Source organism: Musca domestica, unplaced genomic scaffold, assembly GCF_030504385.1.
Source record: "Musca domestica strain aabys unplaced genomic scaffold, Musca_domestica.polishedcontigs.V.1.1 8, whole genome shotgun sequence".
Lineage (NCBI taxonomy): Eukaryota > Metazoa > Arthropoda > Insecta > Diptera > Muscidae > Musca > Musca domestica.
The window spans coordinates 6197574-6212779 of record NW_026712409.1 but is presented as its reverse complement, the minus strand read 5'-3'; the positions used below and the strand labels follow the sequence as shown (position 1 = coordinate 6212779).

Genomic DNA, 15206 nt, shown 5'->3' with positions numbered 1-15206 from the left:
TATTAAATTTATCATTCAGTTTGTAACAACTCGAAATATACATTTTAGACCCCTCAAAGATATATTCTGATATATTCAGCATAAAATTCTATTTCGATTTTGCGATGTCCGTCTGTCAGTGCGTCTATCAGTCTGTAGAAATCACTTTAGCTTCCTAACGAATTGAAGCAAGTTGATAAAATTTTACTCAAATGTATATTATGTCTGCAGGACTTTTGGTATTGGTAAATTTGGCCATGTAGGTCCACGTTTTGATATAACCCCCACTTATAACGGTACCTCCCGATATTCGGTACTTTGATGATCTTAGCGACATTATTCACCGGAATTGTTTCAAATTTGGTATTCAAAGTTTGTCTGTGAAGTTCCACGTCTTCGTTTAGTCCCATATAACGGTACCTCCCAATATTCGGTATATTGATGATTTTAGCGACATTATTCACTGGAATTTTTCAAATTTGGTATTTGAAGTTCGTAATGGATATTACAGCCTATGACAGAAAATTGTCTGTGCAGGTCCACGTTTTGGTATAACCCCCATAGTACCTCCCAATATTCGGTAGTTTGATGATTTTAGCTACATTATTAATAGATTTTTTCCAAGTTTCACATTTGAATATTGTAATAGCTTATGACAAAAGTTGCCTATGAAAATTGCCAAATTCGTTCCAAATGGTGGAGGGTCCTCGAAGTTCGGCCTGGCCGAACTTACAGCTTTTTAACTAGTTTGAATTAGACTTTTAATATTTATAAAATATATCGGTTCTGTAAAATAGTAAACAAATCCAACATCAATTTTATTTTTTTTAATTTCGCTAAGTTGGACAGTTCTGTCTTTGGTCTGAACTGTAAATATTGGTTTATATTTAAACACCTTTTTATAATACTCTTGTCGACTAAATAACCTTCATAACGGTTGAAAATTGGGAACACATTACTAAAACAGGCACTTATCTGACTTCTTTTGTCACTTACAATAGCATCGTAAACAAGAGATGTTCTCTTTTAGAGAAAAGACTTATCTGTTTACCACTTTTATTTTTGCTTGTCTTCACAATAAAATTTCGAAAAAATATAGAACAATGAACTATTCTTTAGTTCTAAAGCTATGAATTTATAATTATAGCACATTAATAACCAATTGACTTGATGAAATGGTAAAATTCTCCAAAATATTATAAAACACCTTCGATGACTTCGAGAATCAGTTATTCTTTGGATAATTCTCTTGGCAAACGAATCGGAAATGATTCGTCCGTTGATATTTTGTTTACTAATATTTTGCTATTTCGGCTGTGGATTTGCTAAGTCGCGTGGCTCAGCTGCGGTGAGAAAAGACTATGAGCCTGGTGTGGTAGCAGCAGACTTTGAAGACTATGGTGAAAGTCAAACGGAACCCACTCCATATGACCCCTCCAGTTATCAATACGAAGAAATTGTGCAGGTTAACCGCAGTACCGGCATCCCGACACGTGGCATTGTGGTGCCAATTTCATTGGATCAATTGTCCAGAATTTTGATTACCAAACAGACAACAAGACGGCCAAGACCGCCAATTTACTATCCACCACCGCATTATTATCCGCCACCGCATTATTATCCACTGCCGCCACCAAAACCAACGTCACCGCCACACTATTATCCCCACTATCCACATTATCCATATCCTCCTCCTCCTCCGCCACCTCCACCACCAACAACACCAGCTCCCACAACAACGCGAAGACCTAACTACCCATATCCTCCATATCCACCATACTATGACTATTACCCACCACCACCATTTTATCCACCATATCCTTACTATCCATACTATCCCCCACCACCACCAACAACAACAACCACAACAACAACACCGCAGCCAGATACATCATCAACAACAACTACCACGACTACAACAACCACTGAAGCTTCACAGACCAGAAACGACGGTGATGGATCGGAAACAACTGAAAATAAACCAGGCAAATGGACGTATCACTGGTCGTCGGGCCAAAAGGTCTACGAAGGAGAACAGCTATGATTAAAACAGAAATTATGAAATAAATGAAATTAGAAAAAATGCTGAAGTTTTTTTTTTTTAATGGACTAAGTTTTACATTTTTTGTGGGAAGAGGAAGACATATTTTTTGTGGGATTTTTAGGGAGCTTCATATAGCCTCAACCATTCACAAAGGATCCTCAACACATTGCGCTTTATTTTCGTGTAAGATTTAGGATAGAGCTTTGAAATAAAATAGAGACATTTGGATTATCTCTAGACTCATAGGTATGAAAGATGATTCATATCAATCCACATATAAGAATAAATCCGCACTTGATGTTTTTATACCCTCCACCTAAATTACATATATTGTGGATCAGAGTAAATTTCTAAGACGACCTCGCGATGTCCGTCTGTCTGTTGTAATCACGCTATCTCTCGAACGAATTGAGAAGAAATTTCACATACATGCAAAAATTTACCAGTAGGCAGATTAATTTCGCAAATGGGCAATGTCGGTCCACGTTTTAATATAGCCCTCATATGACGGTACCTCCCGATATTCGGTATTTCGACGATTTTAGCGACATAATTTATCGGAATTGTTTCAAATTTGTTATTTGAAGTTCGTAATGGATACTAAAGCCTAAGATAGTAAATTGTCTGTGCAGGTCCACGTTTTGGTATAGCCTCCATATATTTGTACCTCCCTATTTTCGGTATTTTGGTGATTTAAGCGACATTATTCACCGGAATTGTTTCAAATTTGGTATTTGTGGCTCGTAATAAATACTACAGCCTAAGACAGAAAATTGTCTGTGCAGGTCCACGTTTTCGTATAGCCCCCATATAACCGTACCTTCCGATATTCGGTATTTTCATGATTTTTGCGACATTATTCACCGGAATTGTTTAAAATTTGGTATTTGAAGGTCGTTACTGATACTACAGCCTAAGACAGAAAATTGTCTGTGCAGGTCGACGTCTTCGTATAGCCCCCCATATAACGATACCTCCCGATATTCGGTATTTTGATGATTTTAGCGACATTTTTTACGGGAATGGTTTCAAATTTAGTATTTGAAGGTCATTGCTGATACTACAGCCTATGACAGAAAATTGTCTGTGCAGGTCCACGTCTTCGGACAGCCCCCATATAACGATACCTCCGGATATTCGGTATTTTGATGATTTTGGCGACATTGTTTACCGGAATTGTTTCCAATTTGGTATTTGAAGGTCGTTGCTGATACTACAGCTTAACACAGAAAATTGTCTGTGTAAGTCTACGTGTTCGTACAGCCTCCATATAACGACACCTCCCGATATTCGATATTTTGATGATTTAGGCGACATTATTCATCGGAATTGTTTAAGATTTGGTATTTGAGGGTCATAATGGATACTACAGCCTAAGACAGAAAGTTGTCTGTGCAGGTCCACGTTTTCGTATAACCCCCATATAACCGTACCTTCCGATATTCGCTATTTTCATGATTTTAGCGACATTATTCATCGGAATTGTTTCAAATTTGGTATTTGGGGCTCGTAATAAATACTACAGCCTAAGACAGAAAATTGTCTGTGCAGGTCGACGTCTTCGTAGAGCCTCCATATAACGGTACCACCCGATATTCGGTATTTTCATGATCTTAACGACATTATTCATCGGAATTGTTTCAAATTTGTTATTTGAGGGTCGTAGTGGTTACTGCAGCCTATGACAAAAATGGTTGATGCAGGTCCATGTCTTCGTATAGCCCCCATATAACAGTACCTCCCGATATTTTCTATATTGATGATTTTAGCGACATTATTCATCGGAATCGTTTCAAATTTCGTATTTGAAATTCGTAGTGGGTACTCATCCTACGACAAAAATTTTTGTACATAGGTCTACGTCTTCGTATAGCCCCATATAACCGAACCTCCCGATATTCGGCATTTTGATGCTTTTAGCGACATTATTCACCGGAATTGTTTCAAATTTGGTATTTGAGGGTCGTAATGGATACTACAGCCTAAGGCAGAAAATTGTCTGTGCAGGTCCACGTTTTCGTATAGCCTCCATATAACGACACCTTCCGATATTTGGTATTTTCATGATTTTAGCGACATTATTCACCGGAATCGTGTCAAATTTCTTATTGGAAGATCTTAGTGTACTTCAAGCTATGGCAAAAAATTTCGTATGCAGGTCCACGTCTTCTTATAGCCCCCCATATGGCCGTGCCTCCCGGGATTCCCGGGATTTCCATAATTTTTGCGACATTTTTCACAGTAATTGTAACAAATTTCGTATTTAAAGTTCGTAATGGGTACTACAGCCTATGATAAAAAATTTCGTAAGCAGGTCAACGTTTTCGTATAGTTTCCATATAACGGTTTTCATTTAAGTGGTAGTTTTCGGATTTTTTTTTTTTTTTTTAAATTTTAAAGTTTCTTCTAAATTTCTTCCAAAGTTCGACACACGTATATATGTGTCTATGAAAATGTGGGAAAGTAGCTTAAGTTCGTATTTGAGCCTAGGAACCTTAGCTCGAATATTTTCAAAAAAATACATTAAAATTGGCATAGTTTTCCCATCCAATTGTGGTTATTTCCCGATGTTAATTTTCAAAATGCCAACGCACGTGTCTAATATTTTTAGCACTTCTCTCATAATCTACTCGGTTTTCTTATTTAATTTTTTTATTGCACTGTGTTATCTGATTTTAAGTAAAATACTTTTCATTTCTTAGTTTAAAAATAAACATTTCCGACTAATTTAACTATTTTGCGATCATAAAATTCAATTTAGAAATTTGAATTCGATTTCGGACAGATTTCAATCATGCCCATCATTTGGTTACTTTTGGCAATAAATTTAATTCAAATCAATGTATTCACAAATTCACACCATTAGGCCTACCACCCCGGCTAAAGTGAAAGTGTTGACTCACATACCGGTATATTCCTTCAAATATTCCGAGAGGCTTTACAGGTGTCGTTGTTGTTGTCGTCATAGGCATTTGCCAAATTTGAATATTTACATTTGCACAATGAAATAAAAATCACAACGTTACAAATATGCCAATGTAAATGTGAATAGCAAATGACCTGAGCGACAAAGGCAAATCGAACTTATTACCAATTCAGTTACGGCCTACAGGTTGGGCCTACGTCGTTCTTTTCAAGTGTTTAACATATATTGCCGATCGATGGAAAGTTTTACTTCAGTCTATCCTCGAACGAACATCAAAGATGTTGAAAATTTTCGCGTTAACGGTCTTGGCCGTTTTGTGCCTGCAATCGGCCATGGCCGAGCCACGTCGTCGCCGCGCAAATGCTGAACCCAAAAAGGAAGTATTTCTGGAGGAGCTGCAAGATGTAGCTTCACAAGCACGTCAACAGGGTAGCTATTCCCTTGGAAATGTCATGAATTCGATTAGTCAATTGCCGGGTGTTTCGTATGTCTTGAGACGTCGCAAATCGAATTCGGCCAATAAGTCCACGGGACGTCAGGCAGTAACATAGGCTCCGCATAGCCAATTTGCGATTCCAAAACCCTATAACGTTGGACAGTCACTGGTGGATTTAAAAACAGGACAAGTGACACCACTCACCTGGGTTAAAACCGAAGAGCCGCCCAAGGAAGAAGGTCGTGTTCTGTCTTTCTTAAATGGCCTTTTTGGTACCACCGAAAAGAAACCTGCTGCCACAATCACTCCACCCCAGATAACTATTTATCCACCAGAGTTTTTCCAAAAATTTGAATATTTTCCAAAAATCACCATTGCGGATAAGCCAACTGGTGGCACCACCGGCGGCACAACTGGCGGTATCACAGGAGGCACCACCACCGTATTTTCGAAATTTCCATTTATCAAAACCCAAATCACCGCACCCATCGCAACCACAACACCGTCACCCATCACTTCTCCAACTCCACCTTGGTGGTGGTCCATACTGGAAAACCTTCCTGTGCAAGGTTTGGGTGGCAATTTCCAACTGTTGTTGCACACCCCCCAGACAGTTTTAAGCCAAGGTCTGAGTGCCAATCAAAATGGCGTCAGACTATCCTATATTAATGCCAATAATGCACAACAACAAAATGCCCTAACCACCAATGGTGTCCAGAGTCAAACTCCAACAACATCGGCAGCTGCAGCGGCACAAAATAACGTCGAGGCAAACAACAATCAAAATACAATTTCAGAAGCTTCAGTTGCGGCACAACATTTCATCACTGCATCTAATCTTCTCGCCGGCAATATCCAAGTTCCCGATAATACAGTATTTTTGGCTAACAATCAGCAGTCACTGCCAACCAACGTCCATGCCATTGTTCCCATTGGCAATTCGGAAAATGGTCAGACCGTAGCTGCTCTGGTACCCGTCAGTGGAGGCGGACTGAGTTTTCCCTTTGGCGGTTTGGGCTCAGCACAAACTGTCGGCCAAACACCTAGATTAATTTTGGGATTACCTTTGCCCTATGGCAAATAATTTTAAGGATGCACCCCCCAACGACCCCTGGTAGTTAAGTTATGAAATGAATTTAGGAATTTAATTTAAAAATAAATTTAGAATTAATATAAGTTTTTAAAAAAGTTCTTATTTTTTTAGAAAAGGATGTTAAAGAGTGCTGTGTAAGGAACATAATTGTTATATCTCCTGCCGTACAGATAAAATGAGTATATCGAATTTTATATGGTACACATGTGTCTCTTCTGAAAAGCGATCTAGGACCTTAGGGAGTTTCTTATTTGGTCTAGACTTGGCATTTTGTAATATTTTTTTTATCAAATTCCTATCGAATTTGGACATGGACTAAGTTTTTAAGATTTTCTATTCAAGGACCGGTTGGATTATTTTTTAAATGTTCCTGGCCTACAATTGTGAATTTTTAGAAATTATTTCTCAAAAAACAAACTGGACAAAAATCGTTGATTTTTAAAAATTTCAAATTTTTCAAAAAAAAAAAATTCAAGAATTTTTGTTTTTTTACACCCTCCACCACAGTATGAAGGGATTTCAACGAGATCATTCGTATTTGAAGTTCGTAATGGATAGCCTATGAAAATTGTCTGCGCAGGTCTAGGTCTTCGTATAGCCCCCATATAACGGTACCTCCCGATATTCAGTACTTTGATGATTTTAGCAACATTATTCAACGGAATTGTTTCAAATTTGGTGTTAGAAGTTCGTAATGGCCTAAGTCAGAAAATTGTCTGTGTAGGCCCACTTCGTCGTATAGACCCTAATATAACGGCTACATTCGGTATTTTAAAGATTTTAACATAATTTTAATGGATTTATTTTTTTTTTGAAAATTATCTAATTCGTTCCATATATTGGAGTGTATTCATAGATCGGCCAGCCGAACTTACAGCTTTTTTATTTTTTTTTTAATAACTTTTTAAAGTATTTTTAAATACTGTTTAGCGAAAAATAAAAAAATCGAAAATTATATCGAACATTTTTGTTATTTTTTTTTAATTAATTGTTTTAATTTATTTTTAAAGACTGTTTCACCAAAAATAGCAGAACTTTATTTTTTTAAATTGACAATAATGACCTACTTCTTCTAGGATCAAATTTTTGAATTGTACCAACCCTTATAAAATGTAAAAATAAATACCCAATTGCTTTTAAATTTCGCATATCCCAATATTTCTAACATTTCTAGGTCAGGTATGAAGATGGGACTAGGCTAATCACTAATTCCAGTACCTTACCCACAACGGGTCAATTTTTTCAATAACCATGAACCTTGCAAAACGCGAAATTATCATCTTATCCCTTCGAACTCTACAAATCCCAATATTTTTATTAACATAAGATCAGGTGTGATGATGTGAAGATGAATAGATGAAGGTGAGTAGATCGGATCATTGCTACTTGTACCTCCCCCGGGTCAAAATTTTAAGAAACTATAACTCTCATAAAATGCCAGAAATCAAACGATAATTTTCATTTTTCGCACATTCTCATATTTCTACTTAGACAAGATCTGCTTCGAAGATGGTTTAGGAGATTCTGGTACATTCCCCACAAGGGGTTGAAATTTTCGATGGATAAAACGCTATTAAAATGCGATATAGGCACCCGCTTCTTCTCAAAATTCACACCTACCAATATTTTTATTCACGCAAGATTGTAAAATATATCGGCACATCCGTTGTGGTACCTCCCCCATGAAGGGTCAATAACTCACGTCAAAATATATTTAAATTAATGAACATTGTCTAAGGGTATACATGTGTCGGCAAAACCGACTGGTATTTTTCAACTTTTTTTAGTTATTTATTTAATTAGAAGATTTAAAAAAAATCACCAAATATCTGGAATTTTAAAAAAGCATTTCTTTTAATTCTCTTACCGCTAATAGTTAAGTTTTACAGGGATCTTATGTCCAAAATACCTAAAATATTTTCAGAGACTAATATATATTTAGAGACTGAAATATTTTTAGGGACATTATAACCTAAAATTATGGATATTTTTAAGAACTTTTTGAAAAAAAAAAAATAAATGTTCAATGACTGCTCCGACATAAATATATCGTCCTCATTTGATCAAACTTTTACAAGGCCTCGACAGAAATTCTTTTATTTTTAAGAAAAAAATTTCAAGCTCCTCTGACCAAATATCGTTTGTTTTTTTATTCACTTTCTTAAAGATCTGCTGTACAGAATTCTAGGACTTTCAGGATGAAAACCATGGAGTTTTTCAAGGAAAGACGAGCAAACATAATGTTTTTTAAAGTATATTTGTTAAACCAGTCATATGTAAAATCAATAATTTTTGAAAAATATCTTTGAAGTTTCGATTCTATGCAAGAGTATTCTGGCCCAAAAGCTATTATTTTAGGATTTACATTCCTTCAGAAAGACATGAATTTTTAGGAATATAAAATTCGAAAATTCCCCATTGTAATTAATATGAATGATCAGAGTAATTTAAAAAAAAAAAACTTATTGAAATTACAAAGGTTCAACTTCGGAAGTCTGGCTGACATCATCTTTTATTTATTAATGGAATAATATACACGTGTCCGTAGGGATTTACAGTTTGTCCACTAAAACTTTCAATGAAGAGAAAGTGCTATATGTAAATACCCAGTCAAATAATTTTGTATTTTGTACATGGATCGCGTCATTTTGGGAATATTCGCCGTTGATTTGCGTTGGAAACCGGTTTATGGAACAAATTTGACCTATATTCAGATAATGAATGAATGAAATTCAATAACTTACATAATGATGGTATTTGGAATATGAATATTCTAATTTTGATGGCACTCAATAACGTGTGTTATTTATGAAGAAGTTTTCGTTAAAATTCAGACATGGCAACTAGATCATCAAAAAAAAAAAAAAAAAAAAAAAAAAACGGTGACATTTCTATCTATCTAATATATGTGTAACCAGACAAGTTTGAAGCCAACCTTATTCATTTTAATTAAAAAAAAATATGATTTTCATACTACTCCAAACTTTTATATGTATACATACATTTATATACAAATGCTATCATGGTGCTGGATTATTGTTCTATGAGAAAATAATTTCGCTTTTATTTTATTAATTTTCGTTTATTATTTATATTTTTATGAAAGGCTAGTAAATACCCGCTACTTCGTCAGCGAAAGGCTACCTAAAAAATTTTAGAATCGTTCCAATAGTTGGTGTAAGGCCATTTTAGTACTCATACCACTAAATTTGCAATCAATTTCAATTTTTTATATTATTCAAGCTTTTCCTTTTGCGGAGACAATAATATTAAGATCTTTATCTTTTACACAGGAAAGTCTTAAAATTCTTTTATTTTGATGTTCACTGAGGAGGATGTTGCTAAAATCATTGCAAAATGGTCAAAATCTTTCTTTTTTTAAACCTAAACCAACTGTGACCGCAATATCAAATTTCAGAATTTCAGCTCTTTTAATTCACCCACACTCAAAAAAATCCACAAATCTCCATCCTAGACACCAAAAGTTATCCGAAATTAGTACCATTTAGTTTTTTTCAAACAATTTTGGTAGGCATTTGCACAAACACCATCAAAGGGAGACCTCAATATCAAATTTTGGGATTCCAGGCCTATTCCTTTACCCAATACCAAATTGTGGTAACATTTACTTTTCGTCCATCTCCATATCTCAACCTCAAATACCAACAGTGACATTGATAACAAATTTCAGGATTACAGTTTTTTGATTTCCCCTATTACCAAATTTAGTACCATTTAGTACAATTACAAAACTCATAACCAAAACCACGATTTAAGCCCTATTCCCCAAAGCAATACCAAATTTGGCACAATTTAGTACTTCTCATACAATTATAGTACATATTTCAAAAACCACCTCCATATCTCAATCCCAGATACAAAAAGAGACCTCAATATCAAATTTCGAGATTCCAGATCTATATCTTAACCCAATACCAATTTTATGTCAATCAGAGATACTAACGGAGACCTCAATATCAAATTTCGGGATTCCAGTTCCATCCTTTCAGCCAATACCAAATTAAGTACTCATTAGTATTTTTCTTACAATCATAGTACATATTTTTGAAAAACCACCTTCATATCTCAATACCTATATTTAGAACTTTTCGTACAATTATAGTACATATTTCAAAAACCACATCTATATTTCAATCACAGATACTAATAGAGGCCTCAATATCAAATTTCGGGATTCCAGCTATATCTCTTCACCCAATTCCAAATTTAGTACCATGTAGTACTTTTCGTATAAATAAGGAACTCATTTCCAAACCACCCCCAATTTTCAAACACAGATACCATCAGTAATCGAAATATATAATTTCAGAATTTTATCTCTATCCATTCACCCATGACCAAATTTTGTACCATTTAATACTTTTCGTACAAATCTGGACGTTATTTCAAACCTCTGCCAAATATCAAAAACAGATACCACCAGTAATCTGAATATCTACAGGGTGAGATAAAAAGACTGCAACCAAATTCAGACTTCTGTCACTTCTAAGCCACTAGTTCGACAGATGTTAAAATTATTCCAGTGACAGCTCATTATATTGTTTAATTAATTGTTTAAGTTATTCGTGATGGAATTCAAGCGTGATAGTGTATTTTTTTTTTGTATTTGGCGGGAAAACCACTATTGTTAGAGCACTCCAGCATTTAAATGTGAATAAATCTTTTGTGTCTCGTACCATCGCTCGTTACCGTGATACTGGTAGCGTAGCCCGACGTCAAGGAAGTGGACGGAAGAAAACAGCAACATCAGCAGAAATGGTTCGAAAAGTAAAGAAGCGACTTGATAGAAACCCGCCTCGCAGTGGCCGAAAGCTGAATATATCGCAATATTCCATTCGGCAAATATTGAAAAATTAGTTCGTGGTAATGTGAGCTCAGGGACGAAATTCCAAAAAGTGGTAGAACTTACACCTCAACAGAAAGAAAACAGACTCAAAAGAGCTTCGCTTGGCCGAAAGTGGTGAACTTCCGAATTTGGGTTTCTCCGATGAGAAAACATTCGTTGTCCAGCAGTTTGTAAACAAACAAAATTATCATGTTTACTTGCCAAAGAGGTCAGCTGGAAATGTGCACCTTCGGTTAGCCATGGTGATGGTGTGGCCCTCATAACAACCGATGGTCGCTCTCCGCTCATATTAATCGACCGTGGTATCAGAATAAATGCCACTAAAGCCTATTACTCTTTCATTCAATAACATTAAAAAAATAAATAAATAAATAAAAATTATGGTGTTTGACTTGTTGCATTTTTTATCACCCTATTTATACAAATTTTCGATTTCCAGTATAACAAAAATTGAACGCATATATTCCCACCTTCTATAAATTCCTCACGTTTAGACTAAATTATAAATTATGTCGAAATTATTATCTTACAATTTATTTCTAATATGTATGACGTAGATGTTTGGCTATCAGAGCGAAATCTTCCGTACTAGGCTTATTTTATAAATATTTTTGGGGAATTTACCATTTAAATATATAACCTATTTTGCCGTTAGTTTATTTTCAAAACACCAAATGTGTGTCAGTATGTGAATTATTGTTAATTTATTTACATTTCAAATTAGATTTACATTTCTTATTTACACCAAACGCTTGTTTGTAAAAAGCTAAAAAAAGAACGTTTACATTTATGATACACAACATTTTTGGGGCAGAAGAGAAAGGTCTAATCGATGTAACAATCAGTTAACCACAGTTCGAGCTGGGATCATGATCTACAGATCACTCTTGATGACTTTGGTCTTCTTGATTTGCCTCGGGCAAATATTAGCAGGACAAGGATTTCGAAATAATTTTAGAAGCGCCGACACATATAAACGGAGATTTTCGACAGATTCATGGGAAGGTTTGGATATACCCGAACTAGAAAGGCGCTTGAGTGTGTTGGAAAACCAGGAAAGAGTATTGGAGTCACAGCTAAGAAATGCCGGAAATCAGCAAGGGTTTCGAAGGAATCATCAAGCCCCATTCCGCCAGAATTTGCCAGTGATTAAAAGGCAGCCAAATAAGAAAAATCAACGGAAAAATAAAGTATCTTCTAAACCCTTTACAACAAATGGAAATCAGAAGATAAATATGCAGCCAATTAGAAAAAATCACTTAAAAAATAGGACCTCCCCAAGACCATCAATAATAAGTGGACAACAGAATTTAAAGAATCAGTCAATTTCACAAAATCACAGCACTACCCCAAGACCAGCAATAATAGTTGGTCAACCAAATTTTCCTCTCAATGGTTTTAATGCAAACCTACTGGCATTTCCAAATGCAAATATGCACATTGGAGGACATCCAATGCTTGTAACCCTGGCCAACCCAAACCAACCAAACGATACACCAAATGGTCGCATATTTTCATTCGGTCAAAATAGCCCTGTTTCGGGTGGTACTACACCATTGAATTTTATGGGTCTTGGCAACATTTTGCAAAACACCTTCTCCACTGTGGAAGATATTAAAAAGAAACCCTTGAAACAAAAGAGACGCAAGAAGCGTCCGACGAGGAGGCCAAAACCTACGAAAAGACCAAAGCCAACAAAGATCCCCAAGCCGATCGTGAAGCCACCAATTATTATTCAGCCGCCTCATATTATATACGTGCCGTATTGTCCAAATAAACCTACAACCACCACAACAACAACCACAACGCCTGCTCCTACTACAACATCAACCACGACGACCACAACTACACCACCGCCTCCAACGGCCACTACCACAAGCACAACAACTACTACAACAACGGAGGCCCCTACAAGTTCGAGCACATCATCTTCAACCACATCGACTACTACCACATCTACAACCACAACAACAACAACTACTACTACAACGACAACTGAAGCGCCTACGGAAGCTCCAACCGAAGCGCCAACAGAAGCCCCCACCGAGGCACCAACTGAAGCTCCCACCGAGGCACCAACTGAAGCTCCCACTGAGGCTCCAACTGAAGCACCCACCGAGGCACCTACTGAAGCACCCACCGAACCACCAACCGAACCACCACCAGACGAAACGACAACCACCACCACAACGACGACAACCAGACGTCCACGCCCACCATGGTGGCCTTGGGATAACAGAAGAAGTTCGTTATTAAGGTCGTGGTCATGGAATTTGAGATATCATGATTCCAATTCCAATGAAGTGAATTAAATAAAATTTTTCTCTCTCTCTGCTCGACCTAACGGTGTTTTTTCTTTATTCAAAGCAGTATTGTGCTTTGAGTGTATTGAGTAATTTTGAGGGGATTTTTACCATTTCAGTCATATTTCTACAAAATGTATATTTTTTATCATTGGTTTCGACCAAAATGTGCCTCAACGAAATATCGGTTTTAGGTTTCATGTCTCTAAGGAGGAAATCCGTTGTACATTGTATTTTTCCATCAGGTTCTAAGGTGGGCAATACTGTTATACACTTTCAGGTATAATCTACACAAACTGCCACGTTTTTATAAAGAAAAAAACAAAAAAAAAGTGAATGGACTATTTTAATTGTCTGTAACTTCGAAAATCATAATATTTAAATAAGACTTAGTTCAAGTATGAAAAGGAACAATCGATCCACTTTTTTATACCCCCTCGTCCTACAAATGGGAGGCATTTGAAATAACCATTAGGGTTGGATTATTACAACCACACCACTTAGAGATCTGCTGTTCCATTGTGTTCATCCTTAAATTCAGAGAAAAATTAAACGAGAAAGAGAGGAACAAAAAAAGTTTGGCAGAATTGATATGTGATCCACGAAGAGATTAACGACTCGTCTTTAGCCACTTTAGTCTTCAAGCTAACTGGACAATAATTGCTGGTTCAGTTTCGGAGAATAAAGACAAATTGTAGAGAATTTTCTTACCCATAAGCCTATGTCGAACATAGAAGAGAGTGGGGCTGTAAGTGATCCAACGTTTCAGTTTCCTCCTCTTCTTCACAAAGCCTGTAATATTTAATGTCGACGTCGTCCCACTTAGAAGTCGTGCCCCTTTTATTAAAGTAACCTGTGATAAATCCCACTAGAAGTTTTAGGTCTATTTTCGCATAACCTTGAGTGGCACAAGCGTGGCCGTACAGAGTTGTTGATCTCCAAATCGATTGACTCGGATCCAAGTCTTGCAGGTTCATCTGCTGATTAATTTCCAGAGAGGTTGCAATGCCCTGAAACCCAACAAAGCTGCGTTTCTACACTTGAATTAAGTTCTTTCAGGGTCACTTGATTATCGGCATGTATAGTCCAGTTCACTTTTGCTGTCTACCAGCAGGTCTGCGGCTTATTTTTAATGACACAGATCTCTGCCTGGAATATGCTTGAAGGAGTCTATGATATTCAGGTTTTTGGCAGAAAAACCCCTAACCCGTTCCACTCTCCATCTTTGAGACATTGACATAGACGATCTCTTGAAGCTACGCACATCTCAATATAAATACCAGCAAATATGGGATATATCGAAACACTTCTTACAAATTTTTCAAAAAAAAACAAAAAAAAAACACACACATACACAGCGAAGGGAGTGCCTAGTATTATCAAGAAAATGGAAAATATCGTCCAACCCATCCTCGGACAAGCTTTAGATCAACATTTGATCAATAATTACGCCTATAAAAATGTGAACTTTGTTACCCTATTTACACACTCAGGAATATGGGATATCATGTACCAATCACATAAAGGGTCGACATTTTAAAAAAAGGTGAAATAAGAG

General features: G+C 36.3%; 2 protein-coding genes across 2 annotated transcripts; both read left to right on the top strand.

Annotated features, from left to right (window-relative positions):
• The first annotated feature begins 1246 nt into the window (after positions 1-1246).
• Positions 1247-2023, top strand: LOC101895514 (uncharacterized). Its single transcript, XM_005174758.1, has one exon. The coding sequence runs from the start codon at positions 1247-1249 to the stop codon at positions 2021-2023; it is 777 nt and encodes a 258-aa protein (XP_005174815.1).
• Positions 2024-12438: 10415 nt separating this feature from the next.
• On the top strand, positions 12439-13657 carry LOC101895342 (putative uncharacterized protein DDB_G0290521). The gene has a single exon (XM_005174757.2). It carries the CDS (start codon positions 12581-12583, stop codon positions 13655-13657), a length of 1077 nt encoding a protein of 358 aa, XP_005174814.2. The 5' UTR covers positions 12439-12580.
• Positions 13658-15206: the final 1549 nt, after the last annotated feature.

What these genes read in the sequence shown, in the direction of transcription:
- LOC101895514 (XM_005174758.1), top strand. Translation starts at nt 1,247, where the DNA reads ATGATTCGTCCGTTGATATTTTGTTTACTAATATTTTGCTATTTCGGC.
- LOC101895342 (XM_005174757.2), top strand. Translation starts at nt 12,581, where the DNA reads ATGCAGCCAATTAGAAAAAATCACTTAAAAAATAGGACCTCCCCAAGA.